General features: G+C 37.6%; 1 protein-coding gene across 1 annotated transcript in view; it reads left to right on the top strand.

The window, feature by feature from the left end:
* LOC126182063 (uncharacterized) overlaps positions 1 to 20,221 on the top strand; it is an 85,724-nt gene extending 65,503 nt beyond the window's left edge. The window contains exons 5-7 of the mRNA XM_049924820.1: positions 15,664 to 15,869; positions 15,967 to 16,152; positions 19,763 to 20,221. Coding sequence (XP_049780777.1) covers positions 15,664 to 15,869; positions 15,967 to 16,152; positions 19,763 to 20,083 — 713 coding nt within the window. The 3' untranslated portion in view covers positions 20,084 to 20,221. The remainder of the gene's footprint in view (positions 1 to 15,663; positions 15,870 to 15,966; positions 16,153 to 19,762) is intronic.
* The last annotated feature ends 3,979 nt before the right edge of the window (positions 20,222 to 24,200 follow it).

Genomic DNA, 24,200 nt, shown 5'->3' with positions numbered 1-24,200 from the left:
AATGTAATTTTATTGACTCTTCCCTAGAAGTGATCTCTCTTGTCTTTCATTAAGTCGGGAGCATTCTGAATAATTTTCATGAAGATTTTCACCTGTCAGTAAAAATAAACATAGCAGGGCTGGCAATAAGGAGTGCACTTTGGTGTGACCACTTTTAGGGTGCAGGTGTTTGCTTTCCTTTATCAGTGAATAGATGATTGTATAAAGTTGAATTGGTTTGCCCTCCCCACGAATAGATAATGTACAAAAAATTTTTCTGTAAAACGTACGGAAGAATTACAGAAGGCAAAAATTCTTCCTATACCAGTTTCGTGAACTTCCCGAATTTCGTACAGGACACGACTACATTTCTGTATTTCCCAGTTAATTCATCTACTCATTTTTGAACTTTAGGACCAAATTTTCAGGACGGTTCTTGCATACATAAAAAACATACAGGATCACCTTTCCTGAGGCTGTTATGGTGCACTTGGCCTTATAAGAATGAGTAGTCTTGTTTAAATCTTTTGTTCAGATGAGAACAGTTTTTGTTCCTTTTTCGGAAAGTGATCTATTGTACGTTGCCTGATACTGGCAGCCAGTTTGATCAGTGTTGATTACGAAGTCTAGGTCGAAATTCTCCGTAAGTATTCTCATTTGTATGTGGAATTGTTCAGCAGCTGCTAACAATAAAACTTCATCTATCGTCACAAATTCTTTAGAGCTGACGAACTTTGTAATTTTTCTTTGCCGAATCTTATCCTTTTTCTTGAATCGCTCAACCTAAGCTTGGCTGGCCACGAAATTGAAGCTTTCTGATAAAAAGGGAAGAGCAGCGTTCATCACCCACTGCTGTAGAGTTCTTGTTGTCACCTGATGTTGGAATTTTTTTAAATTATTTTCACAAGCCATTCTCTTTTTTATGACATACTCGACATATATTTCATGTCAATATGATTTACCTGTTCCAAATGTTGGCTCGCTTCGACGAACCTTTCATAAGTCTCACAATCAATGGTTCTCCGTTTATCAAGACAAGTTCCACCTTGTTTTACATCCTCTTTCCATTGATACAGTATCAATTTATGTTTCAATCGAGAAACTCCGTGAGATTGCGGACTTTTCAAGCTACATTTAGGATGAGCTGCTGCAAGAGCAACTGCTTTTTCCTTGTAGGACAGAGGCACATAATCCGTCGGTTCTGGTGCAAACTCTTCGGGAACGTAATCACCATCTTCCTCTATCCCCATACACTGCAAAGTGAAGAGTTTTATTTTTTTACATTCATCTGAAAGAGAAAATATTAATAAAAAAGTAAAACTTACCGCATCAAATTCACCTTCTCCGTTGAAATCTATCGATTCATCATCAATAGTGATCTATCTTTCGGCCAAGAGATCCTGTATTGTGATATACAACTTATCACCAAATTGCAACAGAATTGGCAGAGATCACGCTAGATGATGTATTCATTAAGAGATTCAAATCGTGGAGTAGATTTTCGGCTTATTTAATGGCATTTGTGATTTCTCTTTTTGATTCTTTGTTCAACTCCTCGACATGTGGATCTTCTTCTGGCTGTACTACTACAGAAACACTTTGATCTTCCATTTCAAAGAATTTTTCTAACACACGGCACTATAGAAGCTTTGCGAGCAACTGACGCTGTAGTTAGATGCTAATGTAAAGAAATGCAACTCGCTTCCTCATTGGCCGCAACTAGGAGCTGGGGTTCCCGTTACAGCTAACGGTATTCACGGGAGAGGGGACGATAATGGGCGGAGATAGATTTCAGGTAATACAAGAAGTGACTGTTGTACAAACATTTGGAACTCGAACTGCAAACCACTAACGGAATGAATATTTGAAATAATTAATAACTGAATATCTGTTTATCATTTCACGTACCTTACACTGTTTGTTGATATTCTTTGAAACAAAATTGAAAAATGGCTGATTTCGAAAAAAAAAAATAAAATAAAAAAATACACAAGCAGGATATGAACACGATACCTCCAGCGCAGTAGCCGTGAACCTTTACCACTGTGCTACACTGACTTCCTTGGACTATCTGTAATGTTACGGACATACAAAGTGTGCAATGAATTTCAAAATTGATTTTCTCAAAAACACAAAATGTTCAGAAGCTATTACAATTTTATTTCATATAGAAGTCACCAGTGGCCTTGTCAAAGAGAGCGGAGGAGTGGACAGAGGTTCAGGGGACTCTTGTCCTAGGGGTGGGAAACTGTACCTGAAGGCTATTGTCTCAGCAATGATCAACGGTATGAGGATGCAGAAGGCAATGGAAACCATTGCATTAAAGACACATAACGTGTAGCCACAGAACACGTGGCTTGTAATTGAAGAAGTGTCATGATGAACTTTCCATTGGTAAAAGATTCTTGAATAGTCCACCATCTGGATCTCCGGGAGGGGACATCCAAGGAGGAGATTATCATGAGAAAAAGATTGAATAATCAACGGAAGGTTAATGTTCTACGAGTTGAGGTGTGGAATGTCAGAACATGGTAGGGAAACTATAAAATTTGAAAAGGGAAATGCAAAGGCTCAATCTAGATATAGTAGGGGTCAGTGAAGTGAAATGGAAAGAAGACAAGGATTTCTGGTCAGATTAGTATAGGGTAATATCAACAGCAGCAGAAAATGGTATAACAGGAGTAGGATTCGATATGAATAGGAAGGTAGGGCACAGTGTGTGTTACTGTGAATAGTTCAGAGATAGGGTTGTTCTTATCAGAATCGACAGCAAACCAACACTGACAATGATAATTCAGGTATACATGCCAACATCACAAGCTGACGATGAAGAGATAAAGTATATGAGGATATTGAAAGGGTAATACAGTATGTAAATGGGGATGAAAATCTAATAGTTGTGGGGGACTGGAATGCAGTTGTAGGGGAAGGAGTAGAAGAAAAGGTTACAGGGGAATATGGGCTTGGGACAAGGAAAGAGAGAGGAGAAAGACTAATTGAGTTCTGCAACTAGTTTCAGCTTGTAAGACCCTGTTCAAGAATCACAAGAGGATGAGGTATACGTGGAAAAGGTCAGGTGATACAGGAAGATTTCAGTTAGATTACATCATGGTCAGACAGATTCTGAAATCAGATACTGGATTGTAAGGTGTGCCCAGCAGTGATGAAGAGTAAGCTGAAGTTCGACATTAGTCAGAAAGAATCAATATGCAAAGAAGTGGGATACAGAAGTACTAAGGAATGACGAGATACGCTTGAAGTTCTCTAAGGCTATAGATACAGCAATAAGGAATAGCTCAGTAGGCAGTATAGTTGAAGAGGAATGGACATCTCTGAAAAGGGCCATCACAAAAGTTGGGAAGGACAACATAGGTACAATGAAGGTAACTGACCATGGGTAACAGGAAAGTTTATTGATGAAAGGAGGAAGTACAAAAATGTTGTGGGAAACTCAGGAAAACAGAAATAAAAGTCGCTGAGGAATGAAATACGTAGGAAGTGCAGGGAAGCTAAGATGAAATGGCTGTAGGAAAAATGTGAGGACATCAAAAAGGAAATGACTGTCAGGAGGACAGACTCGACCTACAGGAACGTCAAAACAACTTTAGGTGACATTGAAAGCAAGGGTGGTAACATTAAGAGTGCAACGGGAATTCCACTGTTAAATGCAGAGGAGAGAGCAGATAGGTGGAAAGAATACCTTGAAAGCCTCTATTTGGCTGATGCGATAGAAGAAGAAACAGGAGTCGATTTAGAAGAGATAGGGGATCCAGTATTAGAATCCGAATGTAAAAGAGCTTTGGAGGATTTAAGGTCAAATAAGGCAGAAGGGATAGATAACATTCCATCAGAATTTCTAAAATCATTGGGGGAAGTGGCAACAAAATGACCATTTACATTGGTGTGTAGAAGGTGTGTGTCTGGCAACATACCATCTGACTTTTGGAAAAGCATCATCCACACAATTCCGAAGATGGCATGAGCTGACAAGTGCAAGAATTATTGAACAATCAGCTTAACAGCTCATGCATCCAAGTTGCTTACAAGAATAATATACAGAAGGATGGAAAAGAAAATTGAGGATGTGCTAGATGGTGTTCAGTTTGGCTTTAGGAAAAGTAAAGGTACGAGAGGCGATTCTGACATTGTGGTTAATTGTGGAAGCAAGATAAAAGAAAAATCAAGACACGTTCATAGGATTTGTTGACCTGGAAAAGCGTTCAACAATGTAAAATGGTACAAGATGTTCAAAATTCGGAAAAAAGTAGGGGTAAGGTATAGGGAGAGATGGGTCATATACAATATGGACAACAGCCAGGAGGGAATAATAAGAGTGGATGACCAAGAATGAAGTGCTCGTACTAAAAAGAGTGTAAGACAAGGATGTAGCCCTTCACTTCTAGTATTCAGTCTGTACATTAAAGGTGAAAGGATATCAATGATGCAATTCACTGATGACATTGCTATCCTGAGTGAAACTGAAGAAGAATTACATGATCTGCTAAATGGAATGAACAGTCTAATGAGTACACAGTATGGATTGAGGACAAATCGAAGAAAGATGAAGGTAATGAGAGGTAGTAGAAATGAGAACAGCGAGAAACTTGACATCAGGATTGATCGTTAAAAAGTCGATTAAGTTGGGGAATTCTGCTACCTAGGAAGTAAAATAACCAGTGATGGATGGAGCAAAGAGGACATCAAAAGCAGACTAGCTATGGCAAAAAAGGCATTCTTGGTCAAGAGAAGTCTACTAATATCAAATATCGGCCTTAATTTGAGGAAGAGATTTCTGAGAATGTACGTCTGGAGTACAGCGTTGTATGGTAGTGAAACATGGACTGTGGGAAAACCGGAACAGAAGAGAATCGAAGCATTTGAGATGTGGTGCTAGAGACGAATGTTGAAAATTAGGTGGATTGGTAAGGTGAGGAATGAGGAAGTTCTACACAGAATCGGAGAGGAAAGGAATATGTGGAAAACACTGATAAGGAGAAGGGACTGGATGATAGGACATCTGCTAAGACATGAGGGAATGACTTCCATGGTACTAGAGGGAGCAGTAGAGAGCAAAAACTTTAGAGGAAGACATAGATCGGAATACATCCAGCAAATAATTGTGGCCATAGGTTGCAAGTTCTGTGTATCAGTTTTGTGGGTAGAATATCTGTCAGTATAGCGATTGGTTCTTTGATGACATTTTCACATGGTGTGGAGCTGTAAATTTGGAATTGTGTATGAGTTTTGAGTGAAAATGACAGCTAGAGGCCTCCGGGAAAGTGAAGTTCTGGATTTTTTTATTTGGAGAAAATGATACTCATATTGATGTCAGTGACAATGACAGTAATTAAGAGCGAAACACACTAATTTTTTTTTCTTTTTATTTGATTTGAATTATGGTTTTCCATTAGATGAGGAGCTGCAATGATCAACAAATGGTACAGCAACAAATGCAATGGTGCAGGAGCACGGTGCACAGCCTCAGTTTTCAGTATTTCAGTCGGCATCTGGAGCCACTTGTTTGCGAACAGGAACTGATGTTTACGATTGTTTTTGATATTTTTTAGTGATGGTTTTATGCGAAACATAAAGACCAAGACAAACAGATAAGCAGATAATAAAATTGCTGCAATGAAATGGTGAAATGAGATAAAAAAGAACTCTATGTGGCACCAATGGGGTCCAGTAAAACTACACATAATACATTGGTTTTATGCAACAGTTATGCATATGTGTGTCATGAAGTTATCAAAGCTTGGGGACTGTTGGTCAACTGATCCATTTTTACAAACAGGCTGTGCGAGTTGATTGTTGAGCTGTGATAGGCTTTTCAGTATTATGTTCATGCTGTATGGCAATGACAACTCAAAGTACATAAAAAAAAGAGGAAAACCATGTTCCTCTTCATAAAATTAGACCCAAGTTAGACTTTTTTGTCAACAAACGAAGAGCCAGTTTCATGCCATATGAAAATTTGACTATAAATGAAGCTATTTGTCCATTTTGTGGATGTGTTGGCTTTAGGGTATACATGAAAAATAAACTCAGTAAATATGGCATGAAAGTTTACGCACCTTGTGGTGGTGCAAAAGGCTGCGTCCAGAACTGTGATTTTTTACACATGACCAGCAGGGAGGACTGACAGACTTTTCTCCATATTATGGTAAAGGCCACTGTATTTACAAGGATAGTTACTACACTAGTGTTCCTCTACTGAAGATGTTATGGGAAGAAAATACATTAGCTGTTGGAACTGGAATGAAAAACAGAAAAGCTTCAAAACAAAGAAACTGAAGCAAAATGGAATGATATTTTTAAGGAATGGTCCCATTCTAGCACTGAAGTGGAAAAATCAGCGTGATGTATACTGTCTATCCACAAAACATCAGGCTACCACCAAAGACATTCCAGTACATTCAAAAGGTGGTATTACAACAGTAATGAAACCAGACATTGTAACTGGCAACAATATGAACAAGACTGTAGATCGTGTGGATCAGCTGTACAGTTACTACGCATTCACACGTAAAACAATGAAGTGATGGAAAAAACTTTTCTTTCATGTTTTTGTAATGTTTGTCGTGAACAGTTTTATTTTGGTCAGAGATGGCAGTAAACAGAAAAATCTGTGTTGTGGACTTCATAAAGAGAAGTTAGCTTGAAATTGGTAGCAACAGGAGGAGACTTTTGATCTTTAGAACCAACACGTGGCACTAGGCTTGACAGAAAATTTGGTCGTCACTTTCCGGAAAAAGTATCTCCCACTGCCATCATAGTAAGTATTACGCATCATTGCAAAGTTTGCTCCAACAAAGGGAAAAAAGAGACCGGCAAGTGGATAAGAAAAAAAGCAGATGGTGGCGCAAAGACTGCAATGTAGGTATCTGTGTACCTCACTGCTTTCAGGATCACCACTTGACAGTGAATTCTGTATAAAATATACAGGGTGATTCACGAAGATATGCAAATATTTTAATATGTTATTTTACAAGTAAAACTAAAGGAAAAAGTTCAGATAAACATAGGTCCGCAAATTTGTACTTATGGAGTTAGCGGCTAATAAAAGATTTTGCATGAAATTTAGCAACTTTGCTAATATGAAGCCATCGCAAAACTGTACAAGGTTAAAGTAAAGCACGATTCCCACTTATTTTGTTATTGGTCTGGTGAATCTAATAAAATGTCCCAGATGTGTTTCTGCAATAGTTACAATGCATGCAATAGTAAAAAATAAGAACAACCCTGTGAAACTGAAATGAGCAACAAAAGCTGTTCATACATGGGCAGCTAAATGCGTTGAACATGGTGGAGACATTTTTGAACAATTATTGTCAATGTATTGTGAAACTGTTGGTACATTGTACAACTTCCTTACCACTGAGCTTTGTTGTTTCCTCTTTAACATGAATTCGTGTGTGCTATGGTATTAATAAAAGCAGATTATCTGACATTTATACAGTTTCAGTTAACATTATTACTATCAATTTTCAAAAATTAAATTCTCTACAACTTCTGTTGAAAGCTTTGTGCAATTTTCTGACATTTAAAAAACAAATTGGGCCAAGTAGTTACTAAATTAAAATTTTTACAAAATTATGTCTTTGCTTCTCGGAATGTTTTGGAAAACTATTGCAGATACACATCTGCGACATGTTTTATTAGATTCACCAGATCAATAACAACATAAATGTTAATCGTGCTTTACTTTAACCTTGTACAGTTTTGTGTTGGCTTCGTATTAGCAAAGTGTGCTAAATATCAGGCAGAATCTTTTATTAGCCCTAACTCCGTAACTAAACAATTGTGGACCTAAGTTTATATGAACTTTTTTCTTTAGTTTTACTTGCAGAATAACACATTAAAATACTTGCATATCTTCATGAATCACCCTGTAGGTAATCATTTTACATCATAAAATATTAAATAACAAACCTACTGCGAATCAAATTATTTTTATTATAAACACCTAAAATCATGATAGGAAATGTAAAACTTGTTTCCAGATGAAGGTTTCTCATTTTTTCGGAAATCCTGGTACTCCTCTACTGATGCAAGCATACATACATAAGCTTACATTTTTCCTAATGTTTAAAGTTTGGAGTTTCGAGTGATGCTAGAAATGCACCTTTGAGGCCCTAAGTTTTTGTACACTTATTCATTAAAGTTGCTTGAAAACCGCCAGTGCACCTGCACAGTCAAGGCGCATACATAGCAGTGTGGAATGTGTCAACTGTAGTTCGCTGCCCAAGTTCCACAAGTGTATTCCAGTCACCACAAAAGCTTTCTCTAAATCTACAAATTATATTTAAGTCTTCCTTTCTTCAGTCTATCTTCTAAGATAAATCATGGGCTCAGTATTGCCATGCTTGTTCCTACATTTCTCCTGAACCCAAACTGACGTTTCCCGAGATCACCTTTCATCAGAATTTCTATTCTGTAAATAATGTCTTAACAGTATTTTGCAGCCATGACTTATTTAACAGAAGGTTTGGTAATATTCACACCTATTGGCACCTACGTGCTTTGGAAATGGAGCAGTTATATTCTTCTTGAAGTAGAAGGGTATTTGATCTGTCTCATATATACGACACGCGATCAAAAAATGTGATGATTGATTTTTTAACAGCAGCTGCTGACACTACATCCATTTGATGTAATTTGTCCAATAGCCTGATCCGTCGAAACAGGCAGTGTCAAGTTGGAACTCATTCTGACTTGTCAGTCAACATCTAGAGATGCTAGAGTGATGTGCTGTTTACTATGTCTATAACACCTCAAGGATTATGAACAATGCATGACCATTAAGTTCTGTTTCAAGTTGCACAAACATGCTAAAGAAACTAATGAAATGTTGAAATTGGTGTATGGCGCCAATGCTGTAACTCTGAAGACTTCCTACAAGTGGTATGAGTGATTTAAAAGTGAAAGTGAATCATTAGAAGACAAGTAATGTTCAGAACATCCGTTAACCACAAAACCACAAGAACATATCCAAAAAGTGTCAAAAATTGTTTTTTCAAACAGACGGTGGCAAAAAGTGAAAAAAATTGTATGTTCAAACAGGTAGATAACCGTTGAAGAGCATACTGAAGAACTTGGCATCTCTTGATAATTTGCAAATAAGACTAGTGGGTGTAAAATTTGTTCCCAGACTTTTTGAGTGGAGAACAGAAGAAAAAAATCATGTGTCAGTTTGCTTAGAGTTGAATGATCGTCTTCATTTAGGTTCAGACTTCATGCCCAAAATTGTAACTAGATATCAAAATTGCATGCATTTGTTTGATACTGAGATGAAAATCCAGAGTTCCAATGGGAAACCAGTGAACCTCTTCACCCTAAAAAGAAATGTCAGTCAAAATTAAATAGCAAAGTCATACTCATGTTTGTTTTCTTTCTTTCTTTCTTTCTTCCTCTTCCTCCCCCCCCCCCCCTTCTAATATTGAGAGCATAGTGCAATCATGTACACTAGTGTACAGGTGTTTGTAGCCTGATTGTATAGGTTTGTAGCCTATCCCTGATGTTACTCAGTGTTTGTGAACTCATGTACAAAGAGAGGGGCCAGAAAAATTAGCCAGTGGCTTCCTCCTGTATTGTGACAGTGCGCTGTGCCACGCCTCGCATTTGATTCATTAGTTTTTGGCTAGAAAAGGGTTACTCTCTGTCCACAGCTGCCTTACTCATTTTGTGAATCCTGCCTCTTTCCTAAAACTAAAGCACTGATTAAAGGAAAATAGTTTGACACAATTCCTGACATTGAGAAGGCCATGACAGATTCTGAATACCTTTCCAAAAGATTCCTTCCAGAAATGCTTCCAGTCATTGATTAAACATTGGGATAAGTACATTGCTAGCCAGTGACAGTACTTTGAAGGAGATTAAATCAAATTCCATGTAAGCTTGTTGCCTTGATTCTAATAAAACTATCCACCATGTTTTTCGATCATGACTCTCATTTTGCATACCAGGAGGAATAGTTTTGTCATGGCTGGCTCCCACAAGAGTCTCAGTGATTAGAGGGAATGTCAGCTACTCTAGGGGCCTTCTTTCCCTCGAAGTCTTTCAGAGCTCTGTCAAATTCTTCCTGCAGTATCGTATCTTTCATCTCATCTTTATTTGCATCCTCTTCCCCTTTTACAACATTGTCTTCAAATTCATTGCACTTTTATAGCTTGAGGTGTTTCACATTGGCTTGGGTTGCATAGTGGTTTGTTATACTCCTTCTCATGCACCAAACAAATAAGTTGCCACCTGAACACACCTTTTATATACAATGAATGTTGCTTACCGAATATCTGGTAGCTGTTAAGTATTATTAATCAGGGTCCAGCTAGTCCATACCCTGAATTCGAGTGCCTTCTTTGTCCAACTTCACTCAGACTTCAACTTCTTATAGATTGAAGATAATGCAACTGAAAATTAACTTCTCATTCTCATTCACTCTACCACATAAATAAGAAGTGAGATTCAGTTCACCTTCCTATATTGTCTTCAAAATTACAACTCAATACATGATAAATGAGGACAGCTACCAACTCAAATACTACCTGTCTCTACTATGTACATAACAGATCTGATATTCAACTTGATAATTAAGTCACAATACATTTATTGTCTTTGACATTTTGCATTCTTAAATTTCATGGAGCTCTTTCTTCCACTTCAACCACTCCATAGAACTCCTAAATCCACCTCAGCAGGTTGGGTTGTCTGAGTGCTACCCAGTTCCATAGTGTCATTGGATCTTCAGCTCTGGTACCAGTACCTATGATTTAAAACACCTCCCAACAGTGGGGTGCTCACCACTTGCCAACTATTCTCTGTGACGAACATCTTTTCTCTGACATATGTATCTAAGGATGTGATATATCTCATGCAAGGAATGAGCTTTCCTTCCATGTTTCAACTCTTGCTTTGTTTGTTAGTATTGGCTTTTCATTTGAATCTTGACATTCACACAGCTGCTTCACTTTTCTCCTAAGACCTCTCTAATTTTTCTACAGGCAGTGTTTATCTTTGCCCTAGCCATGCATGTTTCTACAGCCGTGCATTATTCCTGCAGCCATTCCTTCTTAATCATTTTGCATTTTCTGTCAGTCTCATTTTTTAAACACCTGTTTTTCTTTTGACCAGTTCATTTGCAGTGTTTTATATTTTATCCTTTCACAAATTAAATTCAGTATCCCATGTATCTTCCAATGATTTCTGCTGAGCCTTATCTTTTTGTTATTTGATTCTCTGCTGCCTTCACTATTTCATCTCTCAAAGATATCCATTCATCTTATGTAGTGCTTCTTACTTCTTTTTCTGTCAATTGTTTACTAATGCTCACAATGGAAGTATTTGATTATTTCAATTTACCACCTACTGTGAAGTGGCTAACAGCAGAAGGTAAACCATTTCCATCTATATAAGTGTGACAGGATGTTCAGTAATGCTAAGTGTCTCATTTGAGCCCAGGAGTACATTGAACATTCAAAACGCCAATCAATATCAGAATTTAAAAGTACAATTGTAACATGTCTTCCATAAACAGGTTGCTTACTCATTTATAAGTCCAGACTCTTCCAGAATTCAGATTTGTACCTTCTTGCATTCTCAGAAGCCAAGATTTGTCAACTATCAAGAGAATTTAATTTGTCATTATATTCATTAAACTATGTGCTATACAACAAGCTTCATTTGTATGTTTACAAAAATGGCATTTTGCAAGACTTTTTCTTTCATTATTGTACCTTTCAAAATTTTTCATGTGATTTCTGTTGCTTTATGATGCTAGATAATGCTATCTCTAGCAGTTATTTAGCTGTTATTTACTCAACAAGAGGACACTGGCAATTTCTCTTTGTTGGAAATGTGTAAGGTCCTAAAACATGGTAAACTAACCCAGTAACACAATGATCAATAATATACTAGTAGTTCAGAACACTGCCAAAGAGTATAGTGTCAGGAAAAACTAAAAGATGTTGTGCCTTGCAGGCATTTGAGAAAAGAAGCTCTAGAAATGAAACATATGTAACACAATGTTCACATTACTTTATCAAAATCTCATGAAAAATGGAAATACAAAATAATGAACTTGCATTGGAAGAAATGGTATTCAAATCATTGTCCATCTATCCAAGGTTTTATGTGATTTCACTACTAATGCTGTGATGATTCCTTAGTAAACTAATGAGCCAGTCTTTCTCCATTCTTGCCCAGTCTGAGCTGGAGCTCCATTTCTGATTATCTTGTTGTTGATCGTTTGTTATCCTTCTTTCCAAAACTTGAAAGTAAAATGTAAGAGTATTGCGTCTTTCTGATGTAATTCTTGTCACAAGCAAAAACAAATCGGTACATTTGTTCTAGGGGTAAATGTTATTGAAAACTGAGAAAATTGGGGAAATACCAATGTGATGATAAGGAGAGCAATGTGAGTCATTCAGTGAGCCCAAAAGTAAAATTTTCTTCCATACTGACGAAAAATCTTATGATTTTTTGTTTTTTTTGTAAAGTGAATAAGTGGATTAATATTATCTATACAGTTTCGTAGTGATCATATTAATACCAAAGTGGAGGATGACAGAGAGAAGGCCAAAATAATTAATTCAGTCTTCTGAAATTGCTTCACTGATAAAAAAATCCTTCTGTTCTTCCTTTCAATCATTGCTGAAATGACAGATATTGAGATACTCAATCACAGAATAGAAAGCCAACTAAAATAGCTCTACAGAAGAATGGCTGTTTGTCCTGATGGGATACCTGTATGGATATTTGTAGATTATGCGAAACAACTAGTTCTCCTCTTAGCAGCACTTTACTGTAGGTCATTGGAGCAACAAAGTATTTGAAGCAATTGCAAAAGGGCGCAGATCAATCCCATTTCCAAGAAACATTGGTGGACAAATATCTATAGGCCACTATTACGGATGTCACTCAATTGTAGAACATGTGTAATGTGTTTGTGTAAGGTGTTTTATGCATGTGTTTATGAATCTTTTTGGAAAACAGAAATGTTGCACACAGAAATTTAGGGATTAACATGGATTCCGCATAAAGTGATGATTTGAAACTCAGCTTAGTCTGTTTGTCTGTGAGTCAGAAGGCAACCAGGATAAGACAGTAGTCCTTGACTTTGGGAAGGTGTTAGATGCAGTTCCACACTTACAGAGTACCAGATCAGCATTGTGAGTTTATGCCTCAAAGCTGTCAGAGAATCAAGACTTGGTACAGGAACTAGTACCCGAAACTCTATGTAAACGATTTTATTGCTTGTAAATAGGCAGAAATAAACCCATTATTGTTAGAGTACACAATTATCAGTCACTGTAAACAGTCACAACCATAAAAAAAGTATTGGAATATTTGTCAGAATCAACCTTAAGTGTGATGTCATTAAACTACAGGGCTATTACAAATGATTGAAGCGATTTCATAAATTCACTGTAGCTCCATTCATTGACATATGGTCACGACACACTACAGATACGTAGAAAAACTCATAAAGTTTTGTTCGGCTGAAGCCGCACTTCAGGTTTCTGCCGCCAGAGCGCTCGAGAGCGCAGTGAGACAAAATGGCGACAGGAGCCGAGAAAGCGTATGTCGTGCTTGAAATGCACTCACATCAGTCAGTCATAACAGTGCAACGACACTTCAGGACGAAGTTCAACAAAGATCCACCAACTGCTAACTCCATTCGGCGATGGCATGTGCAGTTTAAAGCTTCTGGATGCCTCTGTAAGGGGAAATCGACGGGTCGGCCTGCAGTGAGCGAAGAAACGGTTGAACGCGTGCGGGCAAGTTTCACGCGTAGCCCGCGGAAGTCGACGAATAAAGCAAGCAGGGAGCTAAACGTACCACAGCCGACCGTTTGAAAAATCTTACGGAAAAGGCTAAAGCAGAATTGCTACAAGCCCTGACACCCGATGACAGTCAAATGCTTTGAATTTTCGGCGCGGTTGCAACAGCTCGTGGAAGAGGATGCGTTCAGTGATGAAGCAACATTTTTTCTTAATGGTGAAGTGAACAGACACAATGTGCGAATCTGGGCAGTAGACAATCCTCACACATTCGTGCAGCAAATTCGCAATTCACCAAAAGTTAACGTGTTTTGTGCAATCTCACGGTTTAAAGTTTACGGCCCCTTTTTCTTGTGCGAAAAAAACGTTACAGGACACGTGTATCTGGACATGCTGGAAAATTGGCTCATGCCACAACTGGAGACCGACAGCGCCGACTTCATCTTTCAACAGGATGGTGCTCCACCGCACTTCCATCACGATGTTCGGCATTTCTTAAACAGGGGATTCGAAAACCGATGGATCGGTCATGGTGGAGATCACGATCAGCAATTCATGTCACGGCCTCCACGCTCTCCCGACTTAACCCTGTGCGATTTCTTTCTGTGGGGTTATGTGAAAGATTCAGTGTTTAAACGCCCTCTACCAAGAAACATGCCAGAACTGCGAGCTCGCATCAACGATGCTTTAGAACTCATTGATGGGGACATGCTGCGCTGAGTGTGGGAGGAACTTGATTATCGGCTTGATGTCTGCCAAATCACTAAAGGAGCACATATCGAATATTTGTGAATGCCTAAAAAAACTTTTTGAGTTTTTGTATGTGTGTGCAAAGCATTGTGAAAATATCTCAAATAATAAAGTTATTGTAGAGCTGTGAAATCGCTTCAATCATTTGTAATAACCCTGTAGTAGTTGGAAAAGCAGAGGCCAGATTGAGATGAAAATGTAATTCACATATGGAAGAAGTAGCTTACGGAACCATCATTTGATCATTACTTGTCCATGTGGGATGCAGAAGCACGACAGAGATGCGCGCATTAATTCTTCCCACATTCATTGCAAAATTATCATGATGGGAAAACTAGATAAATTCTAACACATATGAAGGCTTAGCAAGAGTTGTTTCTCCTGTGCAGTGTTCAAAAATGGTGCAGTGAATGGTGGGAAAGAATATGCTACCTGAAGTAACGTAGGCCACAAACCATAAGGTAGCTTGCAGGCTGCAGATCACAGAATAGAAAGCCACCAAAAATAGCTTAACAGAAGAATCCTATAGGTCCTAATTGAATATCTGTATGGTTATTTGTAGCTAATGTGAAACAGCTAGCCTCTTAGCAGCACTTTACAATAGGTCACTGAAGCAACAAATTACTTGAATTAAGTGCAAAAAGGCACAGATCATTCCCATTTTTAAGAAGGGATTTGCATTACTTCCTAAACTTTCTGAGTGAGACTTGTTATTTCTAAAGTATCTTGTTACCTTCAAGCTTTCCATCTCATATAAAGATAGACAAATTTCTAGAATGTGCCTCTTTTTTTCCTGACTACACTGCTCTTAATTGATAAGTTATTTTGTTTTATTATAATTTCATTTGGTAGAGCCAGTATTTTACAAGTAATATCTACACATATTTTTCTTGAATTCACTGTTCCTGCCAGGGAACTTTCAAGGCAACTTGAAACTTTATACAATTTAGGATCATGAATATTCCTTTCTTAGTATGTAGCTACTATATTGAGGCTGAAACTGTTGTATTTGGAAAGTAGTTTCTAAACTGGAGCAGCAAGAGGCTAGTGAAATGTTGTGGGACGGAGGGGATGGCTGGAAAAAGAATGTGCTTTTTTCCCTGCCAGATGATTGAGTTAATCACAGTATTCAAAAGATTGCATTGTTTTGTTTCAGAACTTCACAAGATTCCCAGTGATGCTCACAGTTTCTTCAGTAAACCACAATTACCACCTCTTCAAATTAAATATGAGATATTCAGTACATCTGACACTGTGCAGACATACAACTTCTCTGAAAACATCAGTGAGAGACCTTTCTGCTCAGAGAGAATGGTTACTGAAAATGTCATAAAATCAGAGGAAAACTGTGTGAAAGATATGGTATGATCATGTGTACATTTACATTCCATAACAGCAGAAATAAGAATCTGAAATTTGATTGTTTCTTGCTTTTGGTAAATTCTATATCCTGTTTCAGATACGACCAAAGAGGACACGTTACAAGGCCATAGTTATGCTGACATTTTCAGTAGATGGATTCAGTTGTGCAAAGAGCATAGCATCAGCACTGAGAAAAAAGCGTATAGGAGTTTTGATACTAGATGAACACCGTAATCGTCTAGTTTCAAATCCTGAATTATTTATAACAGAATTCTTTCCACAGGTATACAATTTTTATACATGAAGAATAACAATACAGTAATTTAGAAAGGTCCTTTATTCCTGCAGTGTGGTGTAGCTTACTGTATTTGTTCATACCAACTGTCTTCAAACAACTAAGATGTTCTTCTGTTGTTTCTAATTGGAGTTTCATGAGTAATTTTTGTGGAAATTCTCTACTACTTAACAATGACCATGGAAGAAAAGTATAAATTGTACAGCAGTAATTAATTTAATCACAGTTCCAGATGTAATATGGTTTTGTTGTAACAAAAACTTTCAAACGGCTGGCATAACAGAATTAACTTATGTTTATTATTTGAGAAGACAATGAACAACAAATAAGTTATTCCGCATTCCCTTTGAGTCTATGGGCTAATCCAGAATTAAAGTGCTCACTGTGTGCATATATCAAAATAAGTGGGAAAAGAGCTGAAGCTCAAAAGATAGTGATGTGTAGGCCTCTCTCTCTCTCTCTCTCTCTCTCTCTCTCTCTCTCTCTCTCTCTGTCTGTGTGTGTGTGTGTGTGTGTGTGTGTGTGTGTGTGTGTGTGTGTGTGTGTCTCGACCAACTGGATATGGGTGGTTGCCTGTACTAATTTTTGTTTGTTGTTTACATCCTGGTATTTTCATCATTGTAATATTATCCATGAGCTAAGGTAATTAAAATTTAATGATCAGAGTTTACATATAGTGTATTCAAAATTAGCTAAGTTGTTTCTTCAATGAATTGTGCATAACAGCTTGTTAATCAATACAGTATGTCATATTTATTTACAACTTTGTACCTGTTTTGGTCTCGCTCTGAAATCTCTACGCTTTTACTACAAGCATTACATTGTGCCATGTGAATGGCATAAATAAAAGTCCATTTCAGTATTTATCTCAAATTTTCCTATTATTGTGATGAAAATGTAGTTACCTGTGGATGTACCTACACATGCCACGGTAGTAGAAGTTTGTCTACTTGCTGAGCAGATGATGAAAAAATTGAAGAAATATGTGACAAGATAAAATAAATTATTCACATCATTAAGGGAGACAAAAATTTAATAATTATGGGGACCGGAATTCAATAGTGTGAAAATGAATTGTAGGAGCATATGAGCTGGGGGAGAGGAATGAAGGGGAAAACTACCAGCTCGAATTTTAAACATAGCACATGGTTTAAGAGCCATGTAGGATGGTTGCATACATGGGAGAGACCTGGAGACAGTGAAAGGTTTCAGATAGTTTGTATAATGGTGAGACAGAGATTTTGAAACCAGATTTTTAAACTGCAGAAAATTTCTGTGGCAGATGTAGACATTGGCTGTATTGTGTGGTGAAAAACTTTAGATTAAAATTTAAAAAATTGTGGAATGGTATGAAATTAAGGAGATGGGACCTGGTTAAATTGGAAGAACCAGAGGTTGTTTAGAGTTTCAAAGGGGGGACTAGCCAACACTTGACTGAAACAGGGGGAAAGGAATTCAATGGAAGATGAATGACTACCTTTAGTAGATAGTTTATTGAAGGCAGCAGAGGAACAATTAGGAAAAGAGACAAGGCTCATTCACACAGGATATGGCACAGAGGATATTGGATGTAACTGGTGAAGGGAGAAGTAAAGATAGTAAAAGGAAATACAGATGTCTTAAAAATTGGCATTGACGGGAAGTGCAAAACAGCAAACCATGAGTGGCTAGAGGAAAAATAGAAAGCTATAAACATACAAGACCATGGAACAGGTAGATGCCACTTACTGGAAAATAAACAAAAGAAAAAAAAGGAATATTTGAGAAAAGAGAAGCAGATGTATGATTATCAAGTGCTTAGACAGCAAGTCAGTTCAAACCAAGAAGAGACGGTTGAAAGATGGAAGGAATATATAGAAGCACTGTACAAAGGGAATTGGCTGGAAGGTCATATTATGGAAAGGGAAGATAATTTAAATGAATGTGGGATGGGAGATACGAAATTGCAAGAAGAATTTGATAGAGCATTGAAAGACATAAGTCAAAAAAGTCATATGGAGTAGACACCATTTCCGAAGAATTATATAGAACCTTGGGAGAAAAATCATGATATAACCATTCAACCTAGTATACAAGACTTGAGACAGATGAAATATGCTCTGATTTAAAGGATAATGTAAAGATAGCTGGTGTTGAGAAGGGTGAATATTAGCAAACTAAGAGTTTAAAAATCATATTTGTAAAATACTAAGATGAGAGGAATCTTTTACAAATAGAATGGAAAGATTGATAGAAGCCAATCTTGGGGAGATCAGTTTGTGATCTGGAGTATTGTAGGAACATACTAGTCAATATTGATCCAGCAACTAATCTTAGAAGACAGACTGAGAAAAGGCAAGATTTAGAGAAAGCTTTTGAAAGTGTTGATTCGAATGGACTCTCTGACATTCGGTAGATGGCAGGCATAAAATACAATGAGCAAAAGGTTATCCGTGTAACTTTTACGGAAACAAGTCTGGAGTTATAAGAATTGAAGAACATGAAATGAAAGTAGTAGTTGAAAAAGTTTAGACAAGATTCTATATTAGTCCTCACGTTATTCAGTCTGTATACTGAGCAAGTTGTGAAGGAACAAAGGTAAAATTTGGAAAGGAAATTAAACTACAGGTTGAAGAAATAAAAAATTGATGGTAAAGGACTTGCAAGAGCAGTGAAATGGAATGGATAGGATTTCGAAAAGAAGTTAAAAGACAAATGTCAACATCAGTAGAACAAGTGTAGTGGAATGTAGCTGAAGTAAATCAGGTGGTAGTGAGAGAATAAGATTAGGAAATGAGACAATATAAATGGATGAGTTTTGCTATTTTTCATCTGCAAACTAACTGACAGTATTCGAAGTAGAGAAGGAAAGAGGGTATAAAATGCAGACTGTCAGTAGCAAGAAAATTTTCCTGAAATGTTGAACATAAAGTATTAGGAACTCTCTTCTGAAAACATTTGTCTGTAGTGTAGCCTCATATGGAAGTGAAACATAGGTTAGCAGTTAAGACAAGAAGACAATAGAATCTTTTCAGATATGGTGCTCCTGAAGAATGCTGAAGATTAGATGGCGAGATCAATAAACTAGCTAAGAGCAACTTAATTGAAAATTTTGAGATTTTTATTTAAAAAAAAAGTCTTAACTGGATAACATTTTTATGGACAATGTTTCAAAAAATATTATCTTTATTAAACTGGCAAGAAAATAAATTCATGGATCAGTTGAGTAACAGAAGGGGTGGGTTGAAGGGATAGATTATGAAGAATCAAAGAATCGTCTCTTTAGTAGTGGTGGGAAATCAAGGCTTGACTACAGCAAGCAAGTTCAAATGCATGTCAGGTTGCAGTAATTATACAGAGATGAGTCTTGAACAGGGTCTTCTAGCATGTAGAACTGCATCAAATCAGTTTTCGGGGCAGAGACCACAATACATGGATTACTTTGCTGTCTGCTGATGCTGTGTCAGTGTCAGGAAGTTGTGCGATATACTGTCTTAGGTGATCTGTATATTGTAAATACCACAAGGATAGAGCTTTTCTTCTCACTTGTCTTTTTACTGCAAAATATTTTTTTCTAGTGAAAATATGTTTTCACATGTAATTTTTTTTTTTTTTTCAGGTAAACTATGTAATCCCAATAGTGACTAAAGGTTACTTGGATGCGTTGACTGCTGAGTCATTGACTGAAGGTCCATTAACTTCTTGTATAGATGCCCGTTATGTGAAATTAATATACACATTGATGGTTAATCAGTACATAAAGAGTGGTTGCATTAATCTGAAAGTACGGTGCATCATACCAGATGGCTGTGAGTGGCTTATGCAGGAGCATCCAGTTGTATGTAACCGCCCTGTGCTGCAGGCATGGCTGCCCGAAGATGAGATAGAAGTTCTAGCAGACTCAATCCTTTCTACTTCAAGACCTCATTCTGAGGAGTGAAACATACTGCATAAAGAACAATATAATTATGAAGATATATTTACTGCAAAAAGTGCAATTGTAGGCACAAGTGTTTATAAGAGTATTTCTTTTGTAAAGGTTTATCAGTAAATAAAGCACAATTTGTTAAAAAATGCATTTTAAGCTGGCATTTTACTCAATACAATGCTGTCCCGACAGTTTTGAAGGATCAGAAAAAGCTTGGTGACTACGAACAAGCATTCAATTGAAAATCAATTATCTGAGTGAAGCTCTTTTGCTATCCAGCATGTGCTCTTTTTTATTGTAATAAAACATAACTTTAAAATACTTTACTTTTACTGACTGAATCAATACTACTACTACTACTACTACTACTAATGCTGCTGCTGCTGCTGCTGCTGCTGATCTTGCAAACAGTTCACAGACATGATGCGAACTTGTTGCTTAATGAAATTTACCTGAAGCTGTGAAAGTTGTCATCTGTCACCTTTTCAAAAGTACTTACAATTATTGAAGGCCTTTCCACTTAATGTGTTTGAAGTGAAATTGTTTGGTGCTTGATTTTGCATTATCCAGTGGTGGTGGTGTTACTTGTTGTTTAAGTATAATTATTAAATTGTCATTTGTATTACAGTTTTATGAATCATCATCTGAAAATTGTGCAAAGCCACCAAATTTGGATGTGATAGTAATGTTATGTCTGTTACAGTTTCACCATCTCATTAATTTTTTTAATGAAGTCATTTTTGATATTTGCTATACTTTAATTACATTCCACTATTGCAAGTTTGGCCTTCAGACTATTTTCAGTTGGTTATCTCCAACAACATGAGCACAGAATATACATTTGTCCACTGGAAAACATAAATTGTGCAAAGGTGACTGAAGCAGTACTGCAGCCCATAAAGAAGCAAAATATTTACATTCGGAGTATCAGTATTCAACAACAAGCTAAAAGCTTTCACAGGCATGAGCTTATATCACTCCTTTCAAAATTCATTACAGAAAACAACTGTAAAAGAAGCTTAAAGTTACCAGTGCAGAACACAATGACAGTTATCCGTTTAAACTGAAAGTGTGGTGTTTGCTCATGGCTATGGAAAACGGAATGCTGGCCATAGAGGAAGAATTAGCAACTGCAATGAATTTACATCGTATATCACACACATATATATAATGCACATGTGTTCACTATAATGCTGCATGTTGGAGAGACAACTTACATACTTTACAAATGAAATTTAAAAACTAAATGTAAAGGGGAGATGGATATGCCACTTTATTAACCATGACACTTAGAAATTATTATTGTTTTTGTTGTAGTTATCATTATTATAGAGTTGTGTGGTATAAAATTAAAAGGTGACAAACTTTTTCTCTATTACTTACTTCCAGGACAAGAAATTTGTAGTGTGACCTATAAAAACAACTTACAGTAGATAATACTAATCCTGGATTTATGAACTTTAACTCAATGCTATGTGAATTGGTGTGAGGACAAGGGGACACGAAGATGAGTGAAATGTCAGAGAGGGTAGGACGTCAAATATAGCATATAGGTAAGCTATAGGGCAGCTTTAGTTCAGAGATGATAGGAAGGACAGAGCAAGAAGTAAAGAGGAAGAGAGATGAAAAGTGTAGCAAATAATGTAAATAAAGAAAGCCGAGAGGAGACAGAGGGAGGTGACCATAAAGAAAAGAGTGGAAGGGAAAATGTGACACTTTTTGTCCAGTAACCCCCTCCCCAGGCACCCTCACACCCCTCCTTCCCACTCTCTCACGATTTTAATTTTCCAAAGGTGAAAATAATTAAACTTCCCTGTATCACTAGTCTTCTCACCTTGTCTTACTTATAACCTTATGCTGTTACAAATTTGGATAACATTGCACTCACGAGATAGGTTCTTCACCCTCTTCACATATCCACAGCAGAATTGCCAGTGGCTGAGTTATAACCAGGTCTGGGAGGATATATGAGAGGCTTGAACAGTGCCAGATGTTGAGTGATCACTGAAGGACACAAAGTTGCTGCATACTCATGTGTGACAGTGTTATTAGCACCTGACAGAAGTTTGCAGGAGCCCTCATTATGGGTCTCCATTTGGCCAACTGGTTGAATTGCACGATATCCATATTTGTGGGGCATTTGGCTCTGAGAGTGGCCTGATTTTGGAGAGCTTGGGAATGTGAGGGCATGCATACTTGCCATAAAGTTTCTGATTGACCACATGTGATTACCAGAAAAGGAAGTTCACCATATTGTGCACCAAGCATATTGTAACCTCTTCATATCTGCACCTACCATTGGAAAACAAAGAAAGGATTCCTTGTGATGTTTGTGTCATTCCACACCATTGTTCATAGACTAGTAGTAGCCGGACTAAGGAATTAATATCCCATGCATAAACTGTCGTTTACATGTGTTACTTCTCATGTGACAGGGTTGGGGTCCAGTCTCCAACAGGACAGTGCTCATTCACAAATGGTATATGTATCTATCAGTAGTCTGCATGATATTGAGGTGCTCATGTGCTCAGCAAGATCCCCAGATCTGTCCATGATAGAATGTATGGAGCCACCTCGGACAGCACCTCAGTCCCAGTGTCAGTATCCAGAATATCGAGGACCAGTCGCAGCAATTGGGGGCCAGCTTGCAGTTTTAAAACATCCTTTCCAACATAATCGGTGCATGCATCCATCAGGGTGTATACAACCCAGGAGATCCAGGAAAAACCCAGGAATTTTTTCATCTGGGAGAAAACCTGGGAATGTTTTTAGAATTCTGGGAATTTTTCATTGTTTTAGTTTCCAGTTAAATTTTTGTAATTTTGACTGGTAGGAACCAATACCCTAACAAAGGATATTACTGTATCCCTATGCTGCAGAATAATACTGCAGCAATAAAACATGAACGAGAGAAAAAAAAAGAAAAGAAAATAAAACCTAAGTTGCAAAGGAAATGCACTGTATACAACAAAACACAGTGCTCATATAAGAGTCTGCCAACAGAAAAAATGTGTCAAAGGCTTTAGGAAGACTATGCAGTGCTTCATAACAAAAAATTGCCTCTGATGAGCCTGATGTCACAACTGTTTACATTAGATTTGTTTGAGCACTTGCGAGTGGGGCTCGTGCATGCGCAGTTGAGTCACGTATGAGTAGTACCTTCTCCTGCTTCTGGCTACAGAAGTGTGGCTGTTAACTATAAGCAGTAGCAGCAAGCAGCCAGATGCTATGCAGAAAAAGTTTACTGGCTCTCCTTGACAGATTCACACGTGTAACAGGCCCGGATCTAGGAAGGGGGAGGGGGGGGGGGAGAGGCAGCAAAATGGGGTATCTGCCCTGGGCTGTGGTTGGGGGGGGGGGGGGGGGGGAGATGAGGACACCAAATTCATATTTTTGAGGGAAAAAAACCTTGTTTCATAAAGTGCCAGCATCCAGCACACTTTGCTCTATTAATTATTCATATGAGTTTCAAATGCATCCCTGCTGGTTTTTGAACACAACCTAAGTTTATTTCTGAATGAATCATAAGTTGATTTTTGAATGTGTGCGTGGTATATATGATGTCTCTGCCAGGGGAATCCCCGTCCCATCTAGAAATAAACTTTCTTGCAGACAAAAGGGGACAGGCCTATATGAGCTGAGCGGAATAAAGCTGAACGGGTGAATGCCAATTGCTGTTTGTTTATGTGGTTCATTGGGTTTGTGAATGATCATTGTTGTTATAATTACTAACGATATCCGTAGTCAGACTACCAGAGTGGAAATAAATGACTAACAGGAATGACAGGTAAGAAAGATTACAAGTAATCTTCTCGATGTATCCAAGAAAATGAAATTTTGGCTGAAAATTTTTGACCAGGCCACTACACTAGTAAGGGCTAGTTGTACAGACCCCGACTAGCAGCCACTTAAGTTCTAGTCTGCGTGTAGCCTGGAAAATGTGTTGTACAGACACATAATAATGCATACCTGGAGAATAAACATGGGATAACTAAACCAGTGGTTGTGGCAGGATTAGTGAAGTTAACTGAAGAATAAGTTTCAACCGTGGCAGGAATAGTTACAGAAATAGTGATGACAAGATTGTTTGTTAGAATGAGGAAGGAGAAGAAACAAGATCATCACACCA

This window comes from Schistocerca cancellata, chromosome 1 (assembly GCF_023864275.1).
Source record: "Schistocerca cancellata isolate TAMUIC-IGC-003103 chromosome 1, iqSchCanc2.1, whole genome shotgun sequence".
NCBI lineage: Eukaryota > Metazoa > Arthropoda > Insecta > Orthoptera > Acrididae > Schistocerca > Schistocerca cancellata.
The sequence above is the reverse complement of the archived record's forward strand: the minus strand, read 5'-3'. Positions and strand labels throughout refer to the sequence as shown.